The sequence below is a fragment of the Muntiacus reevesi genome, chromosome 3 (assembly GCF_963930625.1).
Source record: "Muntiacus reevesi chromosome 3, mMunRee1.1, whole genome shotgun sequence".
In the NCBI taxonomy this organism is placed as follows: domain Eukaryota; kingdom Metazoa; phylum Chordata; class Mammalia; order Artiodactyla; family Cervidae; genus Muntiacus; species Muntiacus reevesi.
The window spans coordinates 126,066,266-126,094,163 of NC_089251.1; the positions used below are offsets into that span (position 1 = coordinate 126,066,266).

The 27,898-nt window shown below is 43.2% G+C and overlaps 2 protein-coding genes across 3 annotated transcripts in view; one reads left to right on the plus strand and one right to left on the minus strand.

Annotated features, from left to right (window-relative positions):
* The window catches only part of FARSB (phenylalanyl-tRNA synthetase subunit beta), a 69,492-nt gene extending 52,977 nt beyond the window's left edge, over positions 1 to 16,515 (plus strand). The window contains exon 17 of the mRNA XM_065930469.1: positions 16,190 to 16,515. Coding sequence (XP_065786541.1) covers positions 16,190 to 16,341 — 152 coding nt within the window. The 3' untranslated portion in view covers positions 16,342 to 16,515. The remainder of the gene's footprint in view (positions 1 to 16,189) is intronic.
* An 8,488-nt stretch (positions 16,516 to 25,003) lies between these two features.
* Positions 25,004 to 27,898, minus strand: part of SGPP2 (sphingosine-1-phosphate phosphatase 2) — a 147,335-nt gene continuing 144,440 nt past the window's right edge. The window contains exon 4 of one of the 2 annotated variants that reach the window (XM_065927634.1): positions 25,004 to 27,854. In XM_065927634.1, coding sequence (XP_065783706.1) covers positions 27,303 to 27,854 — 552 coding nt within the window. In that variant the 3' untranslated portion in view covers positions 25,004 to 27,302. The remainder of the gene's footprint in view (positions 27,855 to 27,898) is intronic. The other variant, XM_065927633.1, reaches the window with a different exon arrangement.

The window sequence follows — 27,898 nt, forward strand, 5'->3', positions numbered from 1 at the left end:
TCAAGTTCTTTTTGTTATCAATCCCTTAAGCAACTTTTTAGACTTTTTTCCTAATTGCCCCTCCATAAAATGTTAATGTATAACAGTTTATACAAGAGTATAACATTAAAAGGTATGCAGTAGGTACAAAGTTAACGTTTAGTAATTTTTTCATGCAAGCTGCTGGGCTTGAAGGATCTCAATTCTCCGACCAGGGATTGAACCTGGGTCGCCACAGTGAAAGCCTGGAGTCCTGACTACTAGGTCACCAGAATTTTCTAATTTAACTCTTGACTTCAAAGTACTTACTTATTCTTAACCCTGAACTGAATTTTAAAAATAAGGTTTATACTTTTTTATGTATGAAGCTCAGACATGTGGACTGGTATGCTGCAGTCCATGGGGTCACAGAGTTGGACACGACTGAGTGACTGAACTGAACTGAAAATGTTAATACTGCTGGTATACTGCATATTTATTATGTACTATATGAATATCTGGGCTTCATATATAAAAAAAGTATAAACCTTATTTTTAAAATTCAATTCAGGGTTAAGAATAAGTAAGTACTTTGAAGTCAAGCGTTAAATTAGGAAATTCTGGTGACCTAGTAGTTAGGACTTCGGGCTTTCACTGCTCCGACCCAGGTTCAGTCCCCGGTCGGGGAACTGAGATCCTTCAAGCCTAGCAGCTTGCGTGAAAAAACTACTAACCTTTAACTTTGTATCTGCTGCATAGCTTTTAATGTTATATTCTTGTATAAATTGTAGTGTATCAAATTACATATGCCAGTTGGCAGTTGATTTAAATACATAGCTGTAACCAAAATTTTTTTAAAAAAACATTCAAAACTCACTTTTCCAGTGAAAGTAAAACACTTGAAAAATTTCTTAAAAAGTATTTTCAGTGAATTTAGCTTTTCCTTGATAAGAGAAGATAACTTTTAATTAGCTGGTAGTCAGGTGAAAGTGTTAGTTGCTCAGTCATGATCAACTCTGTGGTCCCATGGACTGTAGCCCGCCAGGCTCCTCTGTCCATGGAATTCTCCAGGCCAGAATACTGGAGTGGGTAGCCATTCCCCCCGAGAAGATCTACGGGATCTTCTCAACCCAGGGATCGAACCCAGGTCTCCCACACTGCAGGCAGATTCTTCACCCTCTGAGCTATCAGGGAAGCCTCTGGTAGTCAGGTATGTTGATGTTTTTTCAGTCCAGCACTTGATGTACTTAATGATGTGTTGCATAATAACTCTTTAAATCAGAAACTGTTTCTATTTAATTCTCAAAGCCTGAGCTATGTGCAGAAGCTCTCAGGATCATACATAAACAACATACAAGGCAGCCGATGGTGACTCCTGGCACATGCAGGTCACCTCTTAACACGACCTCCAAGTTGAGCACTTGATACAGTCTTCCAGTGACAGGACCTGAGCCGTCTGTCACCATGGTTATGAGCACTGGTCTTGCACACGTTAGCTATGTTTTCCACGCCAGTGCTGCTCCCGTGAAGCCCAAGATAAGCCAGTGAGTCAAACTGAATACTAAGGAGAATAGTTTTGTTAAGTAGGGTTCAGCTTTGGGGTCTCTAAACCATTGTAATGTAAGATTGTTTTCATACCTGCCTCCCCCACCAAGAACCAGTTTTCATCCCCCATTGAAAGTGTGTGCTGTGACTTACAGTGTACTTTGGAGTTACTTCACTTTGACTGTATGTGCTGGGCAAAAAAGAGAGAAAGGTATTTTTGTTTAACACCATGTTCTCCTTTTTTTCCTGCTTCTTAGGCCTTGGCCTCCACTGTTCTGTAGAAAAGGCTATGGCCCAAATACAAAGAGCTGCAAAAGAAATTCATTCTGCAGTTTCAGGGACCCAAATCCCAAAAGTTGAGAGGGTTTTAGGGTGATTTGTACTACTCAGGTTTTTTTTTCTTTTTCTGATTCTTTTCCATTATAGCTTATTACGAGATACTGAATATAGTTCTTGGCGCTATACAGTAAATCCTTGTTGTTTATTTTATGCATGGTAGCTTGCATCTGTTAATCCCATACTCCCAATTTATCCCACCACCTTCCCCTTTGGTAGTCATAAGATTGTTTTCTTTCTCTCTGAGTTGGTTTTGTGAATCGGTTCATTTATACTTTTTTTAGATTACACATGGGATAAAATATTTGTCTTCTCTTAGTATGATATTCTCTAGGTCCATCCATGTTGCTGCAGGTGGCATTGTTTCATTCTTTTTTATGGCTGAGTAGTATTCCATCGACTTCATATGACACATGTTCTTTGTGCATTTACCTGCTGATGGGCACGTAGGTTGATTCCACGTCTTGGCTATTGTCAATAGTGCTGCTCTGAATATTGGGGTGCATGTATCTATTTTAGTTAGAGTTTTGTTCAGATACATGCCTAGGAGTGGGATTGCTGGATTATATGGAAATTCTACTTTTAGTTTTTTAAGGAACTTCCATGCTGTTCTCCATAGTGATGTACCTGTTCGTTTTTCTCCACACCTTCTCCAACATTTATTATTCATAGACTTTTTGATGGCCCTTCTGACCAGTGTGATGTGACACCTCATTGTAGTTTTGATTTGCATTTCTCTGCTAGTTAGCAGGGTTGAACATATTTTCATGTGCCTGTTGGCTATCTGTATGTTTTTGGAGAAATGTCTGTTTAGGTCTTCTGCCCAATTTTATTGGGTTATTCATTTTTTGTTGTTGTTACTGAGTTGCATGATCTTTTGTATATATTCAACATTAATTCCTTGTCAGTCACATTGTAAATATTTTCTCTCAGTGGGTAGGTTGCCTTTCCATTTTGTTCATGGTTTCCTTTGCTGTGCAAAAGCTTCTGTAAAAGTTTTGTAACAGTTACAAGCTTATTAAAAAAAAAAACCAGATGCAGGACAAAAACTTTTTTCTGAACTGTTTGAGAGTAAATTGCCAACCTATACCCCCTTAATACATTAGGGTGTATTTCTTACAAACAAGAACATTGTGTAACTCCATAACCAAAATATAATCACCAAAGCCAGAAAAATATCTTTTATGTTAACGTTAACTCCATTTAATCCTTACACCTTGTGCAAGTTTTATCAGTTATCCTTTATATCAAAGAATCACTTGTTGCCTTTAGCTGTAATGTCATGTCATTAACCTCCTTCTGGAGAGTTCTAGAATAGTCTATCCTTGACTTTCACGACCTTGACACTTATTTCATAGTATGTCCCTCAGTTTGGGGTTGTCAGATGTTTTCTTCCCAGTAGATTCAAGTTAGGCATCTTTGAAAGGATGTTTTAGAAGTAAGGCTGTCTTCTCAGTGCATCCTGTCAGTGGCACCCAGTGTCTGTCTATCTGACAGCTGAGGCAGTTAACTTTAATCACTTGATCAAGCTTGTGTCTACTGAGCTTATTTACTGTCAACTTATTCCTCTCTCCCTTATCATTAATAAGCATTTTGAGGAGAAGAGCATTGAAATTATGTAAATGTTGTTCCGAATCAGTCTTCCTATTTGTTTATCTTATCTCGGTACAGATTCGTTATTTCCTGTTTCATTCCATGTATTTTGTTCTTGTTGTTCAGTTGCTCAGTCCTGTCTGCCTCTTTGCAACCACTCGTACTGCAACATGCCAGGCTTCCCTGTCCTTCACTATATCCTGGAGTTTGCTTAAGCTCATTTCCGTTGAGTTGCATGCAACCATCTCATCCTCTGTCAACCTCTTCTCCTGCCTTCAGTCTTTCCCAGCACCAGGGTCTTTTCCATCGAGTCAGCTCTTTGCATCAGGTGGCCAAAGTATTGGAGCTTCAGCTTCAGCAGCAGTCCTTCTAATGAATATTCAGGATTTATTTCCTTTAGGATTGACTGGTTTGATCTCCTTGCTGTCCAAGGGACTCTCAAGAGTCTTCTCCAGCACTGTAGTTCAAAAGCATCAGTTAATCCAGCAGTCAGCCTTCTTTATGGTCCAACTCTCACATCCGTACATGACTACTGGAAAAACCATAGCTTTGACTAAGGCAGGAGCAATGGACCTTTGTCAGCAAAGTGATGTCTCTGTCTCTGCTTTTTAATATACTATATGGGTTTGTCATTACCATTTCTTCCAAGGAGCAGTGTCTTTTAATCTGTTACTTATTCTGATGCTCATGTTGTCCTCACTTTGGCCAGTGGGAATCCCTTCAAGCTGGCTTCTGTGTCCTTTTAACGTGTTCCTATTATTCATTATTATTATTAGCACTCTCTTACTTTGGGCATAAGAGGATATTCCAGGCTTATCTTGAACTTTCCATTGTCCCATTTCTCCATCCTGGTTCCCTTTGGTGGGGAGTGGTGTCTAAAAGCCAAGTTAGGCTTCTAGGTGCACACAGACATACCTGTATCTACTAATTTACTCCTATATCTATGTGTTTTGAAAACCATAAGCCCATATTTATACCTCACTTCTCCAACAGTGAAAAACCCGGTTCCCGTGGTTTGTAATTTTTTCACTTACTTGCTCATTGCCCCAGTTTGTGACTGAACCCTGGCTTGCACCCTGAGTGTCTGCCTGGCTCGTCACTCACTCCCAGACTCTAGCGGCCCCTTGCCTGCCCACTTGTGGCTGCCCCCTCTCATCTGTGGGCCCTCCCCGCCCCCTGAAGCTCTGACACCCAGTGCCCACCCCGAGTGTGGGGATCTCTGCCTGCCTTGGCCCCTTTAGGGCCAGATTATTCTGGAAGTGGGGAGAGGACATTGTAAGCCTTGAGAAACTGTTCTTGGCAGGGAGGCTCTTACTAAAGTGAAAGGAAGAAAGTAGTTACATATGGTGGTGCTTTTTTGAAAGTGGGTTATAATATAGGAGATATATTTCTGGGCTCATCTTATATAGTTTCTGCCTCAGACCTGGAATCCGCTATATTGCCAAGTGACCCTGGTTCCCTTTAGTGGGAAATCAAATTTAGATCGCAATCTAGGTGCTAAGGTTGCTCATTGCTACTGAGTGAGTCTTTGTTTCTAGGACTTTTTTAAATGCAGAGCTGAAGAAAATCTTTTTGTAAAAAAAAAAAATCTGTTTTTTAAAGAAAAGCATTGATTTCATATGGACAGTTTCAATTTATATTTAGGATTAGAGGATTTTTACTTAATATGTTGGGCTTTATCTTTATAAGTTTTTTTTTTTTTTTTTACGTTGAAAATCTTGGTTCCTGATGAATTTATATTATTACTCTATCCATCTTTATTCAGAATAATATCAGTTATTATTACTAATAATATAATTGTTAGAAACAGTTTAAAGCTTTATCTTCAGTTCTTTTTGTCCTTCGAACATAGCCTACAATAAAGTACATTTTGACCATTATTTTCCCAGTATTAACAGGCAAGACTGTAGAAGCCTTAAACAATGCTTGCACTAGTATTTTGTAAATCTCATATTAATTCAGAATCTGCTTCGTTTAAAAATGAGAAATACGTATTTTACTATGGACTTTGGGGCAGTGGGGAAGCAGAACCTTAATCAGACATCTGTTAATATCTGTCTTCTCTGGAGTTTCTTTCATCTGTCAGCACATTTCTTCTGCCCCCTGTTAGGCTACCTTTAGAGAGATAGCCTTCTGTATATTACGTCATTGCAGGAATCCCACAGATTGACATTCATTTAAAGCATCCCTGATGATTTTCTATGAATGACAGGCAGACGATCATCCAGGCAGGGCCCTGTTGTGGTTTTGATCTTGATGAATTAGTTAGCTTTACCGTAGTGTTCATTGGCTGTGGTCTAGTCTCCCGCTCTTGAGAAATAAATTGTAATAGTCACTTGGGTGACTTAGACAACCGGTTCCCCTCCTAGAAACATCTCCAAGCACCCACCAGCCCTGGTTGGTCGTGGGTCAGGGTCAGGAATGTCCTCGTCCTGCCGGGAGTTCCTTGAGGCCAGATAGGCCGCATGTGGAGTGGGCAGTTTGTCTTCAGACCCCAGCCCTCCAGCACTTACAGCCTTGGTGACCCTGCCTATGCCTTAGTTTTTCCTTCTTCCATTCTTTCCTGCCCCTCCAGGACTCTCAAATGTAAACATTCTGCCTTTTTTTTTTTAAAAAGAAAATTTCATTTCAAGAAAGGATCTGACTTAAGGTTCAGTTGATACATACTAGTGTGAACTTGCTTTAATTTTTAGCCCTTTCTCATTGTGAAAGGAGGAATTTTGGTCCCTCTATGGAAATGTCAGGTTATTAGCTTTAAATAGGGTGGGACAAATTTAGTGGAATAGAAAAACTCTCTCCACCTTCTGAAACTACACCTATTTGACAGCCACCCACACACTTCCTTATATTTAGGAACGAGGAAAGGAGAAACATGGGAAACAGCAACACAGCCCAGTATATCAGCAAATGTTGTTTAGCTGCCAAGTTGTGCAACCCCATGGACTGTAGCCCATCAGGCTCCTCTGTCCATGGGATTTTCTAGGCAAGAATAGTGGAGTGGGTTATCATTTCCTTCTCCAGCAGATCTTCCCGACCCAGGGATCGAACCCAGGTCTCCCTCATTGCAGGCAGATGCTTTACCATCTGAGCCTCTAGGGAAGCATCAGCAAATAGACAGACATTAATTAATTATTTGCCTTTCTTTAAACAGTCAACTGTGACTGTTACAGTAGTTACAGTATTTTTATTTTGAGTGATGTTGAAGCCAGCCATAAAGAGTAAACAGTTCAGCAAAAATAGTAGGTAAAATGCCTTGCTCTGAATGTCTCTAGAACTTCCTGTTTCCTGTTCTGTGAGACCAGTGTTGATGTGCCCAGTAGTCATCAGTAGCTGTTAGACAAGGGTTTCTGCTCATTCTGTTAATTCCCAAAGGCTCCTAGCTTGTTTATGAATTGTATTCTCTGAACAAAGATTTTCTCTTGGGATTATTTTCCTGGACTGCTTTGATGCCTTTTTTTTTTTCTTCCAGTTCCACCAGTGGAACTGAAAAAAGGAAGTAATTGGTACTATACATGGGACAGTTTTTTCTTTAAATCAATGTTGTACAAAACAAGATCAGTTCAGTTCAGTAGCTCAGTTGTATCCGACTCTTTGTGGCTGCATGGACTCCTGCATGCCAGGCTTCCCTGTCCATAGTAACAGTAACTCCTGTGTGTTGGGTCAGGTTCTTCTGTAGTGTTAGCCCATGTGATTTAGGACTTAATCCCTTTGTGCCAGTTTCTTCATCTGTAAAATGGGAATGATAGTATCTGTCCTGTCTGTACGGGGAGAGGCAGACTAAGAACTTGGGAAAGCATTTTGGAATGGCTGATCACTCCCCAGAGTTCCCTCAGGGTAGATGTTAGAGCTACGCTTCAGAGAGGCATCTTTGGCTAAAAGTCACAGACTCAAGAAGGAACTGGGTCCTCAGCTTGACTGTTACCTGGCTGGCTGGTTTTTTTAACCTCTTTGGTATCCATTTTCTCATATCTGAGATAAAGCATGGACAAAGTCACTGCCAGGGTCATTTCCAGTTTTAAGATTCTGCAGGAGTTTAAATGTTTCAGAAGCAGCCTCTGCCACAGGGTCTAGCGTAACAGTGCACTTTCTTCCCCTTTTGAGATGGTGTTACTATGGTGCTTCTTTATCCACTCAGATTATTCCAGCCTTGTTTCAGAAATCTGAAACTTATTCTTTAAGGATGCCTGTGTTATGTGGGATTTTTTTTAATGTAGTGCCTTTTTCCTTGGAAAAGCTCTAGGTTTGTCTGTATTATATTATGTTAATAATATTGCAGAGCTTATGTTATTATGTCCTAAGGCTAGTGGTTGTCGGTCTTTTATTTAAGTGTTATTTGTTTCTTTAATTTTAAACCAGAAGAAGTTTGCACACATGAAATGGACAGCTTGACCAAAGGTTTGAAAACTCTGTTCGTGGGCCTTCTGTGCCTCGAGCCACACAGAGGCGTCACTCTTGGGCCTATACCGTTGCCTGCCTCGGGCAGTCCACTAATCTTCTTGTGCTCTGCTTTTTCCATCTGTAACTTGCCTGTCCTTGGGGGCTTGGCCAGGGCTGACTGGGATCAAGTCGCTCCGTTTACTGGGGGGAAGATGAGTCGAAAGTAGGGTACTTTGTTTTCACAATCTCATTATTATTCTCTTCTAACACGCCCTACTTATCAGCTGAAATTTAATTCTGAAACTACAGCACATCTATCCTAATGGTATGCTTGAAGTTATGTTTTTTCCATGTTGACCGAAAGTCTCAGTTGAAAAGTTAACTAATTGTGAAGTTATAGATACCATCTCAAATACACAACATTTCCAGGCTTTCCTTAATTAGCCGTAGAATAGTCTCTTTATTGTTTTTATTATTTCACCATAACTGTGGGGAAAGTAATACATTCTGCACATTTTGATGTGCTTTAAAGGTTGTTATCAGATGAAAGAGTTGGAAAGACCCATTTTATTGACCCTGGAAAGCAGGATGATCTATACCTTTTATTTTTGAGGTTATGATTCTGTATCTGTCCTATGAACACTTAAGAAATGTGAAAATTTGGGGGGAAATGGTTTCAGTGCGAGACAGATGTAGGATGAGGGCGTTATTTTAGAATTGCTGTTCAGTTGCTCAGGTCATAAGTAAAAGACATGGGGATTTGCTACCAAGGATTCAGGGGCAGTTCGGGAACCCAGGCTAGGAGGACCTTCACAAGGACCGGAACAAGGTGCCCACATGGAGCTGTCTTTCCAGGTCAGTTGCCTGCATTGCCTGACGTCTCTGTTTCTGTCTGCTTTATTCCTCCCTTGTGAGTGCTCAGCAGTAAGGCTGTAACAGGGAAGAGTGAAGCCTGACTCCATGTTGGATCTGTTTCTTTGACTTTGTTGTCGTTGTTCAGTTGTGTCTGACTCTTTGCGACCCCATGGACTGCAGTGCGCCAGGCTTCCCTGTCCTTCACAATCTGCTGGAGGTTGCTCAAACTCATGTCCATTGAGTGGGTGATGTCATCCAACCATCTCATCCTCTGTCACCCCCTTCTCCTTCAGACCCCAGTCTTTCCTTGGTGTGTATGAGAGGAAACATAGTTAAGATTAGACTTTAACGGGTGGAGAGGGAGGTGGGAGGGGGGATCGGGATGGGGAATACGTGTAACTCTATGGCTGATTCATGTCAATGTATGACAAAACCCACTGAAATGTTGTGAAGTAATTGGCCTCCAACTAATAAAATAAAAAATAAATTAATTAATTAAAAAAAAAAAAAGATTAGACTTTAAAATAGATCCTAAGAGTGGTGATCATTTTGTGATGTATAGAAATATTGAGTCACCATGCTGTACCCCTGGAACTAACACGGTGTTGTAGGTCAGTTACACTGTAATAAAAAAAAATAATAAGTAAATAAAATGACAGATATCAAAAGGTGATAGCCATGGAAATAAACTATAAATATCCTTGTACTAAGTAAAACTCAGAAATTTTGCAGTCATGATTCCAAATGTTTAGTCATAAGGCGATTGTAGTGATCTCTTAAAAAAATGGTTCCTTGTTGAAGACATTTCTCCATTAGTTAGAAACTAGGTAGTCTAGACTTTGCTGATTTCCTTTTTAAGCGTAAAGCCCGACAGGACCCAGTCCTTATTTGCAGGACAGATTTTGCCCTGTCCTGTTGATAGAATTGCACTCATCTCACATGTTAGCAAAGTAATGCTCAAAATTCTCCAAGCCAGGCTTCAACAGTACGTGAACCATGAACTTCCAGATGTTCAAGCTGGATTTAGAAAAGGCAGAGGACCCAGAGATCAAATTGCCAACATCCGTTGGATCATCAAAAAAGCAAGAGTTCCAGAAAAACATCTACTTCTGCTTTATTGACTTCGCCAAAGTCTTTGCCTGTGTTGATCACAACAAACTGTTAAAGAAGTGGGAATACCAGACCACCTGACCTGCCTGCTGAGAAATCTGTATGCAGGTCAAGAAGCAACAGTTAGAACTGGACATGGAACAACAGACTGGTTCCAAATTAGGAAAGGAGTATGTCAAGGCTGTATATTGTCACCCTGCTTACTTAACTTGTATGCAGAGTACATCATGTGAAATACAGGGCTGAATGAAGCACAAGCTGGAATCAAGATTGCCAGGAGAAATATCAATAACCTCAGATACGCAGATGACGCCACCCTTATGGAAGAAAGTGAATAAGAACTAAAGAGTCTCTTGAGGAAAGTGAAAGTGAAAAGTTGGCTTAAAACTCAACATTCAGAAAACTAAGATCATGGCATCCAGTGCCTTCACTTCATGGCAAATAGATGGGGAAACAACGGAAACAGTGACAGACTTTATTTTGGGGGGCTCCAAAATCACTGCAGATGGTGACTACAGCCATGAAATTAAGAGATTCTTGCTCCTTGGAAGTAAAGCTATGACCAACCTAGACAGCATATTAAAAAGCAGAGACATTACTTTGCCAACAAAGGTCTATGTAGTCAAAGCTATGGTTTTTCCAGTAGTCATGTATGGATGTGAGAGTTGGACTATGAAGAAAGCTGAGCACCAAGACTCTTGAGAGTCCCTTGGACTGGAAGGAGACCCAGCCAGTCAATCCCTAAGGAAATCAGTCCTGAATAGTCATTGGAAGGACTGATGCTGAAGCTGCAACTCCAATACTTTGGCCACTTGATGCTAAGAACTGACCCATTGGAAAAAACCCTGATGCTGAGAAAGATTGAAGGCAGGAGGAGAAAGGGATGGCAGAGGATGAGATGGCTGGATGGCATCACCGACTCGATGGACATGGGTTTGGGTGGACTCCAGGAGTTGGTGATGGACAGGAAAGCCTGGCGTGCTGCAGTCCTTTGCGTTGCAAAGAGTCAGACATGACTGAGTGACTGAACTGAACTGATTAGTGTCACTGTGAGCACAGGCTCCCTCTCTGAGCCCGTTTGGTAGGGGTAAGTGGGCCCAGCACTCCTCTCCCATCCAGTTGCCTCCGATTTAAGGGTTAATGATGTCTGCAGGTGTGTTGGGATTAGCACTGTAAAGTTGTGTAAGGGGCTTTTCTTTCTTTTGATCTTCAGAAAGGGCTGAAAGATAGCCATTACACTCAAGGGATTAGGTCTCCTCTCTTTAAAGACTTTAGGTGCCATAAATATTTCACATCAGATGTAAGGTGAAGACTTCTGTATGTCTGGGGAAAGTGGGTGTTTTATATTACCAATTGGAAATTATTTAGTCTCCACTTACAAATTAAATGGTCTTTGCAGAGTGGAACTTTTATTCCAATCTGGAGTATACTAAGATATGAAAAAAACGTGTGTGTTTATATCATGGTAGTTATGGCAATTTTTCCTCCTGATGTTCCTAAACCTTTTTCTAAGTTAATGTCTTACCTATATTGTGCCTTTTCCCCCTTGGGTGCTCCCTCATTGCATTGAGACACTTCAAAAAACAATAAAAAAAAAACTCCTGGTTCTAAAACTTTTGAGAACCACCACCCTTAAGAATTGATACCTTGCTCACATAAGTGTGTGGTCAGTTTTCTTAAGCCCTATATTTTGTCTTCTTTTTTCCTTTAAATTATTTAGAAAAGGAAAGTGAGGTTGATGTGCTGGCAACATAGTCAGTCATAGTTACTACCTTATCAAAAAGGGAGGGGAGACCAGGAAAAAGTCCTTCATGCAAAATTATGATCAGAGCCCCATTCTGCTCTTGGCCTGTCACCTACTCTGTCAGTTTCACTCCAGAAATGGAACACTGGGTTTTCTTTTTTTTTCTTTAGTGTGATTTCCTTGGCCGGGTTATTGGACCATGGACTGGATAATTTTATATAGATCTAGTTGTATTAGAATTAGGGACTTGGTAGATGGAAAGGATTGGGTTTGGGTGGGTGCTGGCCAGAGAGTCAGCCTGTTAAGTGATTTTTTTTCCTTCCTCCCACCCCATATTATTTACATAGTCATTTAGAACAGATTTAAAACACTTTCTCTTGGCCCAGTGGCTTACTCTATCTATATAACTTTGCATTTTGTGTTTTGTCCCTGAATTCGGGGGCTTATGGGTGGTTATTTTTATTAAAGCTCATGATGATAGCTTCTGTTACTTGCTGTGATGTATATGATATGCTGACATTCCTTCTCCAGTGTTCTTCACCCTCCTTTTAATTTTGTTCTTTTTATTATGGGAAATCTGAATGATAAAGTACCAGATTGCTGGCAGTTACAGTATGTGGGTGTGAACCTCAAAGCATATACTAGTAATGTGAAGAAAGGGGAAAGAAACTGTACGAGTGAGTGATTTTTAGAGATGGATTAAATGAAGTACCAAATGAATTAGTTGAAAACAGTCGATGGGGGGGGTTGGGCAGGGGGTGTTAAAGATTAAGGAATTATGAGCCTCATGCTTGGTAACACCAAGGAGCTTTCAGATTAGGGGTCTGCTCAGTTACCACCTTAAGCTTCTGCTTCCGATGCTTCACGCAATTACAGGAATAAAGTCTATGCATCAAGCTTATCCAAACTTCTGGCCTATAATATTACTCCAAAAGAAAGACGAGGGCAAAAAGAAACTGTGAAAGGTGTTTGGCAACGGGCAAGAGAGGGAGCTCACAAACTCTTTGAAGGTCAATTAGCCAGAAAATGTGCTAAAGACTGGGTGCTGTGCGGGATTACTGGCCCAAGAATTCCCCCAAGGTCCTCCCAGCGGTCCTGCCGTTTCAGCACAGGGAGACAATTACAGACCTGTAGGAGATGCTACAAAAGCTTTAATTAAGGGACTTACTTACACCCCACTAAGTTCTGGAAATTAAATTCTTGTTTGTGCTTCACTGATGTTTCTTTTGTCTGGTTTTCCACATGTATTTCAACAGAGAACACTTATTTCCCCCAAATCTGTTTTTCCGTTGGAAGCCCTTTTGCTGTGATGGATACTGTCAAAGCCGAGGGTTTAATCAGTATGAAGAACTGGGTAGAAAACTGGGCTGAGAGGCTTTTTGGCTGGAGAGGTTTGGGGCACAGGTTGAAAATTGTAGTATTTATGTATGTTGGTACAACAAGAAACCAGGAACTCTGGGCTTAAATGAATGATTAAAAGAAGGCAGTTTGTAGAATTCATGTTTCAGAATTCCCATTCACAAGGCAGCGTGGTTTCCCTTGAATTAACAACTTTGTGATTCTAGACACTGTAGGCTTCTCTTTCTCCAGAAATAATTTTGTTTGCCAGTGAGATTAAAGGCGTCTTCGGCTATCATCCAGGTCTGACTTTTCATAAGCTTAGACCCGTGTTTAGGTTCCATTCAGATGTGGTTTCTTTTACTTCTGGAAAGACTGATTCAGGTTGCATGGGTCCTGGCTGGAGCGCTGGGAGCGCCCTGAAGAGCTGAGCTCCCCTCCTGCCGATGGAGGAGGCGCGCCCATCTTTGAACTCGGCCCTAATTGCTGCCTTAGCGGGGGTGTGTTCACTTTTTTGTTGTTGTTAGTGAAGCAGTTCTCTCTTTCATCCGCCCTTCTTTGAAGCCATTCACTTCTGCCTGCAAAGTTTGGTTTGAACCATAAAGATTTTTTTTTTAAAGCGCTAAGAAATGCTTGTGTTCTAGTAACTTGAAATCTTCTTTCAGTATGTCTAGTTCACATACAACATCAGTCAAGTGATACAGTGTCTCTCTGTACCCCTTACAAACTTGAAGGCACTTTTGTGTGCCTCTCAACTTACGTCTGAAGAAGAGAGACCTTCAGCCTTGCGCTAACTTAACAGAGGCATCAATCAAAAAACCGTAGGACTTTGTTAAACATGAGAAAGGGCAAGAAAAGTAAAAATTGCCATCGTGGGTTAAAGTGGTTTTCGGCCCAGTGAAGTTATATGGAAACCCCACCATTGGGTTTAGTTTTTGTGTGTGGATGGCAGGGGAGGGTCAGCGAGCACTGGATGAGCGGGCGGAGGACCCCCTTGGGAGCCCCCCACCCCGCACTGGCCAGCAGCTCCTCTGCAGGGAGCTGCTCTGACCCCGGGCAGCCGAGGAGGCCGAGACTTTTGGTATTGGTGTCATTGACAACGTTCCCACACTTGGATATGTTTGAAATAATGCATGACATGATTTTCAGTTCTTTTTGCCTTTTCTTTGGAAAGGAGGAACATTCTATCTGGTGATATGAACGTTTTTGTTTGATCAAGTTTCTAAGCAGTTGGTGAGCTCCCGCAGAGTTCGGTGCCAACTTCTGGAGAGAGGGCCAGCTGGCATTGTCATGCTTGCTAGCTAAAGAAGAACGTCACTGGATTTTGCTTTAAAAAGCGCTGATTCGAAAAGTTGTTTTATGAACTAAAAATCCAAAGTTCTTATCTCTTGGGCTTTATTTTGCTAACATTGTAGAACCAGCACATCTGGCTTAGATTCTAAAATAGTTTGGTTTTATGCTTCAGTTAAAATGAATCCAATCAAATTGGAATTGGAAGACAGATAAAAAGGAAGGATTTTGGTACAGTGAGGATTCTTAAACATAGCAGGGTTATCAGGAAAGTTCTTCAAAACTTCCTCTCCAAATGGTCTTTAAAAATAGGCTTTTTTAGATACTGTAGTTTATTCAGATAGAATTCTATGTAAGGGTTGTAACTCTACAATTCTTGGTTATACTGCTCACCACCACTACTTTTAAAAAACTTGTCATTTGAAGATTTATTTGGTGTGAGAGGGGGTGGTGTTGTCTTTTTTTTTTTTTTTTTGGTCTCATTGTATGGCATGTAGAATCTTAGTTCCCCAACCAGGAACTGAACCCATGTCCCCTGCATTGGGAGCACTGATTCTTAACCACTGGACTGCCAGCAAAGTCAAACTTAAGTTTGTTTGGCCTGGTTTTTTTGTCTTTTAAGTTAGGTTTTTATTTTGACAGAATTAAACATGGATCTTTGTCAGATTTAACAGTGTTCGTATCTCACTAAGACCATACATTATCAATGAGTATGCTTTCTGTATTATTTCATTTGACCCCTCTCTCCAAGTGTGGATTAATGCACACAGCCAAACCATTATGAACTTCAAATGCAGTTCATTGAAATTCTTGCTTTTAATAGTAAAGCAGAATTACTTAGTTTGGGGAGATATGAGACGCAGACCACCTTATATTTCAGCTGGGTTGCTTTGGGGTTCTTTAAGAATGATAGTTAAAAATGTTTTTCAGGAATGTAAACAAGCATCCTTCCTTCCTTCCTCTCTAGCTGACTCTGATTTGATGGTAACTACCCCCCCCCCCCCCCCACTCCAGTTCTGTGTTTCTTCATTGTCCTGATCTTGGAGCCATTAGCAGAGACTCTGCCGTCTACTCTTTCATAAATAATGCACTCGCTCAGAAATGGCAGGCTGGAGGCTTGTGGCCCGGTGTTTTTATAGTTCACACGAGTAGACGTTTTGGTTGAGTCAGTGGGGAGCTGCGGACCTGATCCATTTTCAAGCTGGTGGGGAGAGAAACGAGTCAGCGTTTGCTTTCCCTCAGCAGAGCGTGGAGCATTGCAGCAGGACTGTGCAGGGGCCTGGGTGTCTCTCTGCTCGTCTTTCAGCTGTTTAAACCTCAAGAACTGTCTCTGGGTTAGTCAGCCATATCCGTGTCATTGGCACCCGAATGAAGAGGGGACTTTGTGCCGGTCTCGAGTAAATCAGGGGTCAGGCCAGCCCCGTGTTGGAGCTGGCCTTTGCCGCGGTTTACAGTAGATGTGCCAGAACTGCTCAGCAGGTTCTCTTGCCCACAGGAGTGCGGGTCACATTCTCGTCCAAGGCCCGCGCCCGCCGAGGACAGCGCAGCGTGTGTCTCTCTGTGGAATGAGGTAGAAAAGAGTGCTGTCCTGAACAGGACGTGAATTCAGTGTAGACTCTGCATCCAGCGAGTGTTACTATGAAGAACCTGTTTCAGAACAGGTTCTTCGCAGGCACAGTGGGTTGGTTTTACATTTCCTTTTCCCTTTGTCCTCTTTCAGAGCAGTTCCACTTCTGCACATCCCCCCAAGTCTCCTCCCAGCTCCGCTCCTTCAGCCTCCTACTCTTCATCCTGTCTGGACCACTGCGATAAAAAACACAGGGTCCCCATTGTCATGTTTGCCCCTAACTTTTTCCTTATGAGGGTGTCTTGAAGAAAATGCTTTTTAAGACCAGAAAGAAAGTGCGAGGGAGCACGCTGGTTTCACAGCCTGGAGTTTAAAGAATAGTTATTTTTTAAAGGCAACTAGCAAGCTTTCCGTGTTAAATGTCTATTGACATTTTTGACTGGAGAAGCACTGATTCTTCTCTCTCTGTCTTTCAGGCTCTGCGTTCTTCCCTGGCCGATGTGCGGAGATCTTTGCCCGGGGTCAGAGCATCGGGAAGCTGGGGGTCCTTCATCCCGACGTTATCACCAAGTTCGAGCTGACCATGCCCTGCTCCTGTGTGGAAATCAACATTGAGCCGTTTTTGTGAAGCTGAGTCTCTGCTGTGGGGTTGTCTGCCCGAGGGTCTTTCTCTTCTCCTGGATGCCCTTTAGTCGTCCCCACAGAAGTCCACTTGTGCATTGATGTTGAATAAAGTAGAAAGCAGTGTCTGGCTCTGTGGGTGATACCACCACCCCCACGTCCAGCCAGCTTGTACCACACACATGGGGTGTCTGTGCGAAGCTGCCTTGTCCGTGAAGGCCAGGGGGAGAGCCAGTCCAGAGAAACAGAGATGCTCCTCACATGTCAGAGCTTCCACCATCGCCATCACTTCTGCAATCCAGGATCCCGTTCTTTGCCCTGATGAAACGAGAGAGCTGATTAGAGCACATGTTTGAGGTTAACTCGGGATTTCTACTTTTTGACATTTGATGTGTGTTCATCATTGGGAAACAATAATATAACAGCATTTTTAGAAAACCTTTAAGAATCGGTGGTGGTCAAGTAGTTATAGCCTTTGGAGTCATTTAAAGTAAAAGAAAAATGCACACATATTCAAAATATTTGAGAGTGGATACTTGGAGACAGCTAGAAGAGTTTAAAGGGAGACGCTGGTACCAGGGCCCTGAGACCATTAAACAATATGAAGCTTACTTTTGCCCTCGGCCCCACATTTTATTGTGGTCAGTGTTACATAGTCATGGTTTTACATACTCAGTAGAGCTACTAGTTTCTGTCGTATTTTATTGTTATTTATTTATTTATTTTTTTAGTTCTACCACTTTATTGCTACCAACCCATCTCCCTCCACCCTCGTGCACACATGCTCAGTCATGTAATCCCATGGACTGCATGCAGCCCGCCAAGGCTCCTCTGTCCATGGACTTTTCCAGGCAAGAATACTGGAGTGGGTTGCCATTTCCTTCTCCATATTTTATAGGGAGGTATTAAATCTCTCTTCTGAAGCTAAGCTTCTGCCAGCCTGCCTTGTCTTACCCCCAACTTACTTTAATCTTTTGATCTAGAATCCTCCAGTAGGTACCATGTATTTCAAAAGCTTGATGAAATGTTTGAGAAAAGTTCTTAATTACCACTGAGATGAGTATGGAACAAAATGTAAAACTCTAAAAGTCCCCGTAGAAATAGCTAACAAGGATAGACAGAAATTATGTTTATGGAGCTTTTGCTGCACCTAACACTAAGACCATATTCCTACCTTGAATCAGGGCAGCAGTGTCCAACTTAGAAAGATTTATGAACACACAGACTGTCATTGGTTCCTTCCCAATCCTGTTGTAAGCAGATCCTCACATTTCAGTAATGAAGTGAGGTACAACCATAAAGAATAATGCTCTTCAGAGAGTTTGTATCTAGCAAGAAATCTATATAGACAAGAGATCTGAACATACATTTTCCTAAAGAAGGTAAATAAGCACATGAGAAGATGGTTAACATCATTAGTCATCAGGGAAATGCAAATAAAAAACCAAGCTCGTAATTAAAATGGCTAAAATTTTTAAAAACTGACTGTAGCAAGTGTTGGTGTGACTGGAGCAACTGGAACTGTCACGTGTGGCTGGTGGGAATGTAGAGAGATACAGCCACTTTGGAAAATAGTTTGGCAATGTGTTACATCGTGAAACATACGTCTGCCATCCAGCCGTTCTCCTAGGCTTACTCATGGCCATACAGAAAGTTTTATGCAGCTGTTCACAGTGTTATTCAGATGACTGGATACAAACAGATGAATGGATAAATATAGTATATTTATACTATGGAATACATCACAGCCCAAAAATACATCACATTCCTTTTTAAAGGGATGAACTACTGATACTCAAAACATGAATGAATCTCTAAGCACTACATTGAGTGAAAGAAGCCAGACACAAGACTACATGTGATTGCATTTATATGAAGAGCTAGAAAAGTCAGAGGCAGATTGATTGGCTGGAGCCTGTGGAAGGGAATTGACTGCAAAGAATTAAGAGTTAACTCTTTGGGGTGATCGGAATATCTGTACCTTAAATAAGGTGGTATTAGTAGTTAAGAAGTAGGTTAACCCTCATTAAAGCTAGGAGACAAAAGTTAGTGCAACTTTTGTATTTTGATGTGAACACCAGCAGATGTACGCTTAGGGTAGAAGAGCATGAATTTCAGAGTCAGCATGTCAGCTCTTACTGCTCCACGACCATTAGTGAGACTTTCTTTCCCAGTTTCAAGTTCACTGATTGAAATCAGGGTTTGTGAGTCAGGAAAGCCATTGTTGAAGTGGGTGGAGCCATTAATTCTGTTGGCAGCCACTGATACCTAACGCTGTATCCCAGCAGGAAAGAGGAACAGTCAGCTGCATCCATCATGTGGCGTTCCTGCCCTCTGGAGCAGGAAGCAGTAGGAAGAAAAACAGTATTGGGTGCATTAGATGAAGGACCTTCACTTACAGGTCGAGGCTTCACAGCAAGATGGTATTACACTGGTGCCTGTGAGTGTTTCGAACTGGAGCCAGAGCAGTCTGCGGGCACTGCCTGCCAGAAAGCTTTCCCTGGAGAAGACACGCCTGCCTAGTAAAAACTGGGAGCCCTCATGTTAAAAGGAAAGTTAGATATAATTGATTCTTGTTCTAGCTGACAGATAAATTTCCTGCATTATTCTAGTTTATTGAGTATTTTCACGTGTGATATTTGTCTCAACGCATTAATTCTCTGGTTTAACAATTATAGGTGGGAGTTAGAATAGGGATTCTCCCTGACTTACAGGAAGAGAACAGCTGACATTCAGAGAGATTAACGATGTGCCCAGAATTCACAAGGCAATAAGTGGATTCGTGACACCTGGTAAGAGGGGCGTGGCGCCCACATCTGAGTGTTGTGTCATTTACCTGTTTACCCTGTTTAACCTGTTTTTTCTTTAAACAAGCTTTGTTTTTTATATATAAAATACTAAAAAAGACAAAAAGTTAATTAAAAAACTGTACCAAGTAAGGCCATCCAAGTAAGGGTAAGCTAATTTACCCTTCTTCCTGCAATCCTCTAACTAATCATTGTTAACAATTTATGTTGTTCCTGACGTTTTCCTTAGTTTGGACAGTCAGACCCACATACACGGTCACAGCTCTGGGCTCATGCTCTGTTTACCGGTTTGCAACAAGTTTTGGCTTCTACTTTCCATAGTGTTATCTCATGACATTTCACTTAATATGCCCCATTTTTCCAGGCCAGTACCTTCCTTTAGACCTACCTCATTCTTTTATATGATGCAAAAGTCTCTTGTGTGGATGTCCACAATCTGGTCAACTATTCTTGTTGAGGAATCTTCTGTTGTTTGCAACTCTGCCATGGTAAGCAGTGCTCCAGTCGACTTCCATATACTTGCCCCTAAAACAGCACTCTTGGGGACCACAAGAAACCAACCCTAAAGCACACAAAACTAAACATCCACATTTGGTATTATCTTAGGTAGCTGAATACCACATTGCAAGGCGGGACAGAGCTAGCAAACTTCAGAAATCATGATGGGGTGAGTACCCAGAAGGGCTTTGCCTTAAGAGTGGGGAGAACAACTCTAGACTAAATGTTACTCTGCTTCCACCTGAAAAGTCTTAAAAACAAGACCCAGAAGAATCAAAACTATTTTCAAGGGATGAACTGCATCCTGAAACAAAGCTTAAGAATATGTATAGTCAAGACAAGATACCCAGCACCCAAGAATCTCAACTTCACAGTATCTGGCATCCAATAAATATGAGGCAGATGAAGTTGCCAATACAACCAATAAGGAGGAAAGTGAATTTTAAGAGTTAAAAATGACATAGCTGATAAAATTAATAGACAAAGATAACTGTCTTCCATATGTTTAAGAAGGCAGAGGAAAGACTGAACAGGTAGAGACATGGAAGATGGGGATTTTAAATTAATATCAGTGGAAAAACTATGATGTCTGAGATAAAATAGAAATACCCTGATGAAAACACTAATACCGATTGAATGGCAGGAGAATTGATTGACTGGCTTTGTAAGAAATTTATATTAAGCTGTGGTTTTAATCCCCCCACAACAAAAAGTTTTCCAGCCAAATATTTTTATTGGTACCCAATTTAGATGATAAGATGATCTGGGTTTAGTATGGACTGGAAGCCCAGGAGGCTCTGCTCCTGTTTAGGCTCACAGATGCAGGTTGACGGCATGGCAGTAGTTCCAGCTGTCACCCTACCCCACCCCCAACACGTTAAGACTGGCTTTGTGTGTGCTGAGGAGGCACTGACATTCTTTGAAACTCTCCAATGGGAAAGAATCTGGCTTGAGCTCCAACCGAGGGGACCCTGATGTCATAGCAAGAGAGGAGGACCAGCAAGTGTGTTGAGTGGGTGCAGGAAGAAACGTCCCAGCTGAAACTCCAACTACATCCTCGCTTGTCTTGCTGGCTTTTGCAGGCCATGCAGACAGGCGTGGAAAAGGAAAAAGGGGTTTGGCTTTGTATGGCTTTCCCTTGTCTCACAAGGCTCCAGTTTTAAGAACTTAACCTTCTATTCATGGTCCACATTCAGCTCTCATTCTCCTTAACATGCATCCTGTAAATAGTCAGGTCTGCACTACAGGGGTGCCCCACTTGCAGAGAACAATGCATGCGTGCTATATCCTAAAGAATCCATCAAGGAGCCTTAATGTTTACAGAAATGAAGAGCTGCCATATGATTTTTAAGCAGCAAAGTTCTCAGTGCACTTAAAATTCAAGTTTAAACAAAACAGAGCAGCTTTTAGGAAAAGATCTATTCCCTAAAACAAGATATGTCTGCACCCTCATTCCACTTGGTTCTGGTTAACCTCTTACTAGAGAATCAAGGCTTTATTTGTAATCATTTATTTCCACTTGGTATGTGCTAAGTCGCTTCAGTCATGTCCAACTCTTTGTGACCTTATGGACTGTACATCACCAGACTCCTGTTCATGGGATTCTCCAGGCAAGAATACTGAAGTGGGCTGCTACGCCCTCCTCCAGGGCATCTTCCTAACCCTGGGATTGAACTCGTGTCTCTTAAATCCTCTTCATTGTCAGGTGGGTTCTTTACCACTAGTGCCACTTGGGAAGCCACTGGGTATGATTTGTAATCATTAAAGAACAACATGGATATTTACAGGTTCCTCAAAGAGACAAGACCCCACTCCAGTACTCTTGCCTGGAAAATCCCATGGACAGAGGACCCTGGTAGGCTGCAGTCCATGGGGTCGCTAAGAGTCCGACACGACTGAGTGACTTCGCTTTCACTTTTCACTTGCATGCATTGGAGAAGAAAATGGCAACCCACTCCATTGTTCTTGCCTGGAGAATCCCAGGAACAGGGGAGCCTGGCAGGCTGCCGTCTATGGGGTCGCACAGAGTCGGACACGACTGAAGCGATTTAGCAGGAGCAGCAGCAGCAGAGAGACAGGATCATTGCAAAATATTTAAAAAATTAAGTTTCATGGGACTTAGCTCAAGGAAAGAACTGAGCAGACAGGTGGGGGGAGGTGTGGACACCAAGGACACAGATTGAGTCCCTTGCTGCTGTCATATCTGCTGAGAGATGAACAAAGGATGTGGGGAGATTCATTGACAGCAGAGGGGAAGGCACCCAAGGGTGAATATTTGAGTGAAGAGACTGAAATCACCTGTAGATGTCACCTCCTCTGGATTATCCCATGTGGAGGCAAGGAAAAGGATTAAAGAGCTTCTTAGACTCCCTTCCTGTTCTCGTGACTGGGTTCTGCCCCATCAAAGCCTCTTGCTCCCTCTTTATCCCAGCCCTGCCATCACTGTTAACTCCCACACACATGCACACCACTATGGGTGTGGTCTGTCTCCTTCTTGTAAGAGCTTGAGGTGTTGGGGAAGTGTCTCTTGCAAGCTGTGCCCTCACCATAGAACATCATCTTGTACCTACTTTGCATCACGTCTCCATGCAAACGCCATCTGTTCTTTAAGCCTGGCTCACACATTACCTCTCCCATGAGCCTCTGTTGAGTCGCAGAACTCAATTCCCATTGGGTGCTTATCTTTACCCTACAGCCTTAACAACCTTGGGTCTTGGTTTGTAATTTTTTAAGCCCGAGTCCTATCTCTCTGGAGAGACCCCCACTTGGCAAACGAGGTCTCATCTAGCCTCACGTGCCCATGGGAGGCAGCAAATTAGGTATTATGAAATAACATAATTTTTAAGGTACAAAGAGGATCCTAACAGCCTTGCAAATAAGTGTCAGCTTTCAGTACCATTTCAAAAAGCAAGGGACGCTTAAGGGGATAGCATATCATTGCAATGATGTGATTGTAAAGTGGGGTCATGTCCATTTCGTTCAGCAGACCAGTGCAGTCACCTGTGGAAACCTTTTGCTTGGGCTTCCCTAGTGGTCCAGTGGTTAAGAGTCTGCCTGCCAAGCACTGTTTATAATAGCCAGGACATGGAAGCAACCTAGATGCCCATCAGCAGACGAATGGATAAGAAAGCTGTAGTACATATACACCATGGAATATTACTCAGCCATTAAAAAGAATACATTTGAATCAGTTCTAATGAGATGGATGAAACTGGAGCCCATTATACAGAGTGAAGTAAGCCAGAAAGATAAAGACCAATACAGTATACTAACGCATATATATGGAATTTAGAAAGATGGTAACGATAACCCTATATGCAAGACAGAAAAAGAGACACATGTATAGAACAGACTTTTGGACTCTATGGGAGAAGGCGAGGGTGGGATGATCTGAGAGAACAGCATCGAAACATATATATTATCAAGTGTGAAACAGATCGCCGGTCCAGGTAGGATGCATGAGACAAGTGCTCAGGGCTGGTGCACTGGGATGACCCAGAGGGATGGGATGGGGAGGGAGGTGGGAGGGGGCTTCAGGATGGGGAACACATGTAACTCCATGGCTGATTCATGTCAATGTATGGCAAAAACCACTACAATACTGTAAAGTAATTAGCCTCCAACTAATAAAAGTAAATGGGAAAAACAAAAAGAAAAGAGTCTGCCTGCCAAAACACGGGGGACATTGGTTTGACCTCCGGTCGGGGAGGATCTCACATTCCGAGAGGCAGCTAAGTACAGGCACCACAGCTACCGGCTTCTGCAACAGGAGAAGCCACAGTGAGAAGAAGTCCGCACACGACTGGAGAGGATCGCCCTCTCTGCAACTAGAGAAAGCCCACATGCAGCAACAAAGACCAGCGCAGCCATACATAAAGCTAAAAAAAGAGAACATTTTGCTTATCTTCAATATATAGTGACATTTATGTCTGAATATGGTAAGAGGATGCTCTTCAGTATCGAGGAGCTGCAGGAGGGTAATTAGATGTGCAGTTATACTACTTACTTTCTTTTCATCATACCTGTGGCTGCCGTGGTACTCACCAACATCTGCATGTGGCTGAATCATGACAGTGCTAGAGAACTGTATCGTCGTTGTTTAGTCACTTTGCAACTCCAAGGACTGTAGCCCACCAGGCTCCCCTGTCCATGGGATACTCCAGGCAAGAACACTGGAGTGGGTTGCCATTTCCTTCTCTAGGGGACCTTCCTGACCCAGGGATTGAACCCACATCTCCTGCGTTGGCAGGCAGATTCTGTACCACTGAACCACCTGGGAAGCCCCAGAGAACTGTATAGCCGCTGTTTATTTTTGTCACCTCTTTCCAACTCAGGTCCCATGAACCCTGAGGATCTAGGGGGGAAAAAAAAACCAAGGAAGCAGAACACTGGCTTTTAAAGCATTTAATAAATCATCATCAAAGAAAAATTATTTTTAAAAGAATAAATTTACATACAGTACATAAGTAAGACAGCTGAAGGTTTCCAAAATAGAAAACCAGAGCATATGGCCCTGAAATACCACATACTTTGGTTACACTCGGGAAGCATGAGTCGCCTATTTGGGCAAGAAAATCCTGTTATCGTGTGATCTGCAGGCACGTTGAGGGGTGATTTCAGTCGTTGAGGGTTTTTTGTTCATTGTCTCTTCTGCGTATTTTCTACTGCATGATCTGCTATGGTGGGAGTCTGAGCAAAATTGGCCTGGAATGGTGGCTGTTTAGAATGACACTCACAGGAGGAAATGCCCTGGTTCAGAGTGGTGGTGGGTTAGGGGCAGGAGGGCAGTCAGGAAAAGCCCATACTGTTCTACCTGGAGTGGCCGATGACGCCGGGCACTTTGCTGTCACCACGTCTAGATGGAGAGCTGGCCAGACCACAGCTTCTAAGCTTAGACTGGACACATCAAGATGAGCTGGATTTTGAAACTTCATCTTTTAAGACTTCTGCTCAACAAAGGCTCTGGACCAAGACAGGGGTTATGCCAGCAGGGGGCAGTCTATCCCCAGAGAGAAAATCCAGAGGTCAGCGATGGACAGTGTAGTCTTCGGGGTTGTGGCAGGGGGTGGTGGTGGTGTGTGTGTGTGTATAACGGTGATGGGCTGGGTAAAGTGAATGAGGAGGGCTCTGTGTGTGTGTGTGTGTGTGTGTGTGTAACAGGGTGAAGGGCTGGGTAAAGTGAGGAGGGCTGTGTGTGTGTGTGTGTGTGTGTGTGTGTGTGTGTGTGTATATAACAGGGTGAAGGGCTGGGTAAAGTGAGGAGGGGTGTGTGTGTGTGTGTGTGTGTGTGTGTGTGTGTGTGTGTATAACAGGGTGAAGGGCTGGGTAAAGTGAATGAGGAGGGCTGTGTGTGTGTGTGTGTGTGTGTATAACAGGGTGAAGGGCTGGGTAAAGTGAATGAGGAGGGCTGTGTGTGTGTGTGTGTGTGTGTATAACAGGGTGAAGGGCTGGGTAAAGTGAGGAGGGCTCTGTGTGTGTGTGTGTGTGTGTGTGTGTGTGTATAACAGGGTGAAGGGCTGGGTAAAGTGAATGAGGAGGGCTGTGTGTGTGTATAACAGGGTGAAGGGCTGGGTAAAGTGAATGAGGAGGGCTGACCAAGCTGCAGTTTGAAGCAGGTAAAAAAGTTTTTCCGAACAGTTTCTGCCTGATTCTAGGCCACAGAGCCGTTGTGCTAAAAAACTAAGCTTGGCCTCACCAATATGCACTTTTTATTCTTCGCCTGATGGAACAAGAGACTTTAAAATGTGACCAATCTGTGAGTCTTTCTTTACTGAGCTATGGCTACCATATTCATCCTCAATCCAAATTGTATAAATACAGCTTTGAATACATCAATACAGCTGACTGCAATTCTGTGGTTGGGGCTTAAAAGTAAAGAGATGGCAGTAAAATTTATATACACACACAAATGAATCACTCACACCCACCGCTATGACAACTACCACCCTTCTCAAAGGACACAAGTGGAAAAAGCTGATCCTTTTGCCCGTTGGCTTCAGAGAAATCAACTAAAATCATTTTGTGTAAATATTACCCAGGGCTGTGATCTCAGGTCTGGCAGCCCATGGGAACAGGGGTACAGAGAGTGCTGCGTGCACAGCAATGTGGGGTGGTCTCGGGTGGGGGTGCCCGTGACCGGGGACATTCCCCTGCCAGAGTGCCGCAGATGCTGGTCAGAGGATGATGTCAAAACAGGCAAATGGCAAGTTATTTTGACCCCTGCCTTCTAACTATGAAAAGTGTCAGAAGCATGAAGTCAAACATCAGAGGTGATTGCAACCAAAAGGCCAGGGTGCATCTTTGAAAGCAGGACAAATGGGTGTTCAGTTTTCACACTGGGTGCGGAGGTAAGAACCTAATCTAGACAGGCAGATTTGCCCTCAAAGTGTCTGAGTGGTGAAGACGCAGGGGGTTATAAAGCACTGGCTTCAGCAGCTCAGGAGCTCCATCCACCACAAGACACTTTGTTAACTGTCCATTGACGTGCGCTATTAAGAGCACTGTTCAGCTCTTCCTCTTCATTCTTGTTCCTCCTCCTCAAGGAGCCCCTGCAGGAGGGTGTTTGCATAATGATCGCCTTCCTAAGTCTAATAAGGACTTGCCTGGGGTCTAAAGGATGCTGGGTTGGGTTGGCTTGTTCCAAAGAGAGGCTGACATTGTTCTGACATTAATTACCCTTAAAATTGCCAAGAGATAAGAGGTGGGGGGGTGGGGGATGGAAAGGGAGCCCCTGATTCTATTTAGCAGAGAGAAAATGGATTTAGAAAAAGTAATGAAGAAACAGTGGCCAGGAGGGAGGTCTAGGGCCTTAAGAAGGATTACATTCATCTGTTCTACTGATTCACTGTAATAGGCCCATGACAGTGCCTTCCCAGTTTGTAAGGAAATGAAAAAAGCTGAAGAAGGGCAGAGGGCTTGTCCCAAGTCACTGTGATGCAGGAGAGAGCCGGACACCCAGAGTAAATCAGATGAAGTGAGTTGGGAGCAGCCGGCTGAATTCATGTTCAGAAGAGAATAGAAATAAGTGGTACCCGAATCCTGCGAAGTGTACGACAAGGAGGAGCAGATCCCTCCCTGTCCAGTGTGCACCGGGCAGGGACCAGGACACGTAAGGAAAGCAGGCTCTTGCCCGGGACCTCAGGGCCATGCCCCACCTTTCATGCTTCCCGGGGAGGTTTACAGCACTCTTTCCCTGTGAGCTGGCACGGTCTCATGTGATCGTAACGACAGAAAGTCACCCTGTCCCAGGAACGTCACCCTTTCTCTCGGACCAACACTGAGACTCGGTGATGGGCAGGGTCATAATTGAAAAGAAAACCCGACATCCAGCTTTCTGGGTCATGCTCTCCAGAACCCAGGGTGTTTGTGGCCACTCCTAAGCCAGGCAGCAATTCCTGCCAGCCCAGGGCTGGCCCAAAGTCCATGTAACAGACAGGGTGGGGGACCCTTAAAGAGGTCAACTGTGGGTTTAGCCCGGCTTCATCCGTGACATGACCCTTACAGGCAAGTGGTTCCTGCGAGACAACTTTTCCCGCCATAGAGCAGCAACATTTATCTCAGATAAAACAGACATGTGACTTAAGGAAATTTTTTTAAAGAAAAATGTGTCATCAATACTTCCACACTCAACTTTTTGATGTCTGGTCCAATGACTGTTTGAGGCTCAGAGTAGTCCCAGAAACCTGTGGAGCATCGGCACGAAGGTGGTAGCACAGATGCCAACAGACGTGTAGGTGACAAACTTGTAAGGCACTTCGATTTCCAGTCTCCGCCTGGCCTCCTTGTTTCTGGTGACCACCTTGAACCAGGAGTACAAGACTTGCAGGGAGAGCTTCTGCACAAGCTGACGGACCAGTAGGATCAGCACAATCCCCACGGTGAATTTGGCCAGACCCACAGCTAACAGCTCAGTGGTGAGCGGCGGGATGTTCTGAACAACAGGGAGAGATTCCGTGGGCTCAGACACGAGCTGGAAAAAATGGTTGATCCAGAAGCCTATGGTCACCCCAGCCCCAGCAGCCAGGATGGTGGTGGTGTCCGCTCTGGTCGGGCTGTAGTAATCAGACACGGGGTAGTTATAACAGAGCAAGAACGGCACCACCAGGACACACACCGGGAGCAGGGGGCTGGCCGAGTCCAGGCGATCGATAAGGGTCCAGGCAGGGTACGTGAGGACAATGAGGACGGCGGTGATCAGGATGCCGCCCAGCACATCCTGCGGGAAGGAGAGCAAAGAACCGTGAGAGCTCTTCCTGTACT